The following is a 2,498-nucleotide window of genomic DNA, read 5'->3' as shown; positions in this document are numbered from 1 at the left end:
AGAGAAAGAAAGGAGAGAGGAGGAGCAAGAAAACATGATTGATTTTTGTTTCTTTTACTTTGTTGGGTGAAAAGACACGTGAATGGGTGGATAAGAAAGTGCCCAAAGGAGAAAAGTAGGCAATCTTTTCAAACTTGAGAAAAAGAAAGAGTTCATTTTTTTATTTTATTTTTCATTTTATAATATATTTTTCCAGTCATAGAGAGGAGTAATTATTGTGATCACATGATTAACTCATAGAGCTCTCATGAGAATCACATTGGGACAATTATGGATCCCTCTTCTTTTACACATAAGCAGAAATACTAATTATACGCACAAGAGAGGGAGGGTCCAACAGTAGCTAAAGAACTAATATATTAATACATATAATAAACAAATAAATGTAAATTCAAAGCATAGTGACTTGGTCTTACATCAATTGTCTCAATCTTATCATTAGTAGGGAAAACAGAAGGAAAACAGCTCTTTCCTTGGTGTCATGATACATATGATAATTTGCTTTCTGTTTTACCTTATTTTATTTACATCTACAAATTAGAAATAGTCAAAATGATGTGGGATCTGATATGGTTCATCCCTCTCTTTCTTGCTTAACTTTGGTAACAAATTAGCTCTACTCCTAATCTTACGTAAATCACTAGGGACCTCAGGGGGTCTAACCGACCTAATCAAAGCAAAATTCACACCCTTGAAGAAATCATGCCTTTTGATCTCAACAGAACCCTTCAAGCTCCCCATTCTCTTCTTGGGATTCTTCACCAACAGCTTCCCTATGAGGTCTTGAACTTTCACCATCTCTTCAAACCCTTTGCTGCTGCTCAAACCAATGTTTGGGAAGGTTAGTGGCTGTTTAAGGATGTTGATGAGGGTTTTCTCATTGTTTTCGCCTTTGAAAGGTGTCCGGCCGTACAACATTTCATACAAGAACACCCCAAAAGTCCACCAGTCGACTGCGCTCCCGTGGCCTTGCCCTGAGATCACCTCCGGCGCCAAGTACTCGTGTGTCCCGACAAAGGATTTCGAACAGGCGTGGATTGGTTCGGCGACAAGTTCTTGGACATCATCAACCCGTTCTGTTATTGTAGTAACATTATTAGCTTTCTTTTTCTTGCTGGAGGCTGAGAAACACGACTGCATGGGCGCAACACAAGAAGGTGTCGAGCACTTTGCGTCCTTGTCGTTGACTTCCGAGCACCGTTTAGCCCTTAGGAGCTCCGGAACGACATCGCATTTGAGTGAAAGATCGAAATCCGAAAGCATAATGTGGCCATCTTCTCTGACCAGCACATTTTCTGGCTTGAGGTCTCTGTAAACGATGCCCATCATGTGCAGATACTCTATAGCAAGGAGTGTCTCAGCAGCATAAAACCTGTCCCATTTTGTATATTATGGAGTTTAAGAAATCAATTTACGATCGATTGAAAGACTATCACCTAACTAAAGTTGAAAAGTTGCTAACAAAAAAGAAAAGAGTGTTTCATAAAACAAAAGTTGGCAACTTTACAGATTCTAAAGATTAAAGAGAAGGACTTACTTAGCAGATGAAATGCTAAAGCGCTTCAATGGCTGTCGTTGTCGAGCGGCGTACAAGTCGCCACCGGAACAAAACTCCATGACCAGGCAAGAGTAGTGAGAAGCCTCAAACTCGGCGTACAGAGTTGGCAAGAAAGGGTGATCAAGCATACCCAAAATCTCCTTCTCCATTTCAGCCCTCTGAAGCTTCTTCCTTATGGCAAGCGCTTCTTTGTCAACCACTTTCATGGCGTAGAAGCACTGCGGCAACCCCACCACCGGGTTCCGAATCTGGCAGAGGTAGACGTTCCCGAGGTCTCCGCTGCCGAGACGGCGGAGGAGCTGGAAGTGGTCGAGCCCCACTCGGCCTTTTGAGCTCCGGAGCCGCCTCACGGCTTCCCATGCGGCCTGGTTAGCCTTGTGGGGCTTGTGAGAGCTTAGAAGAGAGGTGTCAGTGGAGGAGCAGACAGAGACCGAGCTCCGGCGGCTGCCGAAGCTGAGGTTGCTCATCCAGCTCCGGGTCGAGTCCGGCACGGTTATCGAGGAGGAGCAGCTGCTGTCATAGTCGGATTCATCTCTGGCTATGGTGGCCATTTTTGTTGGGGAACATGTACGAGAGTAAATATTTGTGTGAGAGGGTTGCTTGCTTTCTCAGGCTTTTTATATACATGAGAGCCTTTGTGGATGTTAGCGAATGAATCATGTAAAGAAAGTTTACAAATTCCTACTTTTGCTAATAGAGTTTTGGCAACTTTATCTAATCAACTATTTTCTTTTAATTTATTACGTGGTTATATATATGCCACTACTTCTGCTAATTAATTAAGTCTCACACCGTTGCCGCTATATTAGGTCATTAATGGACCCTACGTATGCCTACAAACACATAATAATAATAATAATAATAATAATAATAATAATAATAATAATAACAATCTTATTTAGGGTGCGTTTGGAATTGTAATTTTATAGATAAAAAGTGT

The 2,498-nt window shown here is 41.9% G+C and overlaps 1 protein-coding gene across 1 annotated transcript; it reads right to left on the bottom strand.

Moving 5' to 3' along the window:
- Positions 1-359: 359 nt before the first annotated feature.
- LOC133857302 (protein kinase PINOID 2) lies at positions 360-2,160 on the bottom strand. Its single transcript, XM_062292517.1, has 2 exons — positions 1,538-2,160; positions 360-1,372 (listed from the first exon to the last, which is right to left on the bottom strand). Exons 1-2 carry the CDS (start codon positions 2,107-2,109, stop codon positions 538-540), a joined length of 1,407 nt encoding a protein of 468 aa, XP_062148501.1. The 5' UTR covers positions 2,110-2,160; the 3' UTR covers positions 360-537.
- Positions 2,161-2,498: the final 338 nt, after the last annotated feature.

This window comes from Alnus glutinosa, chromosome 14 (genome assembly GCF_958979055.1).
Source record: "Alnus glutinosa chromosome 14, dhAlnGlut1.1, whole genome shotgun sequence".
NCBI classification, from domain to species: Eukaryota; Viridiplantae; Streptophyta; class Magnoliopsida; order Fagales; family Betulaceae; genus Alnus; species Alnus glutinosa.
This window is presented reverse-complemented; position numbering and strand designations above follow the sequence as displayed.

Coding starts and splice junctions, on each gene's coding strand:
- LOC133857302 (XM_062292517.1), bottom strand. CDS start 2,109: ATGGCCACCATAGCCAGAGATGAATCCGACTATGACAGCAGCTGCTCC. Junction 1,373..1,537: donor TTTAGCATTTCATCTGCTAA/GTAAGTCCTTCT, acceptor AAAATGGGACAG/GTTTTATGCTGCTGAGACAC.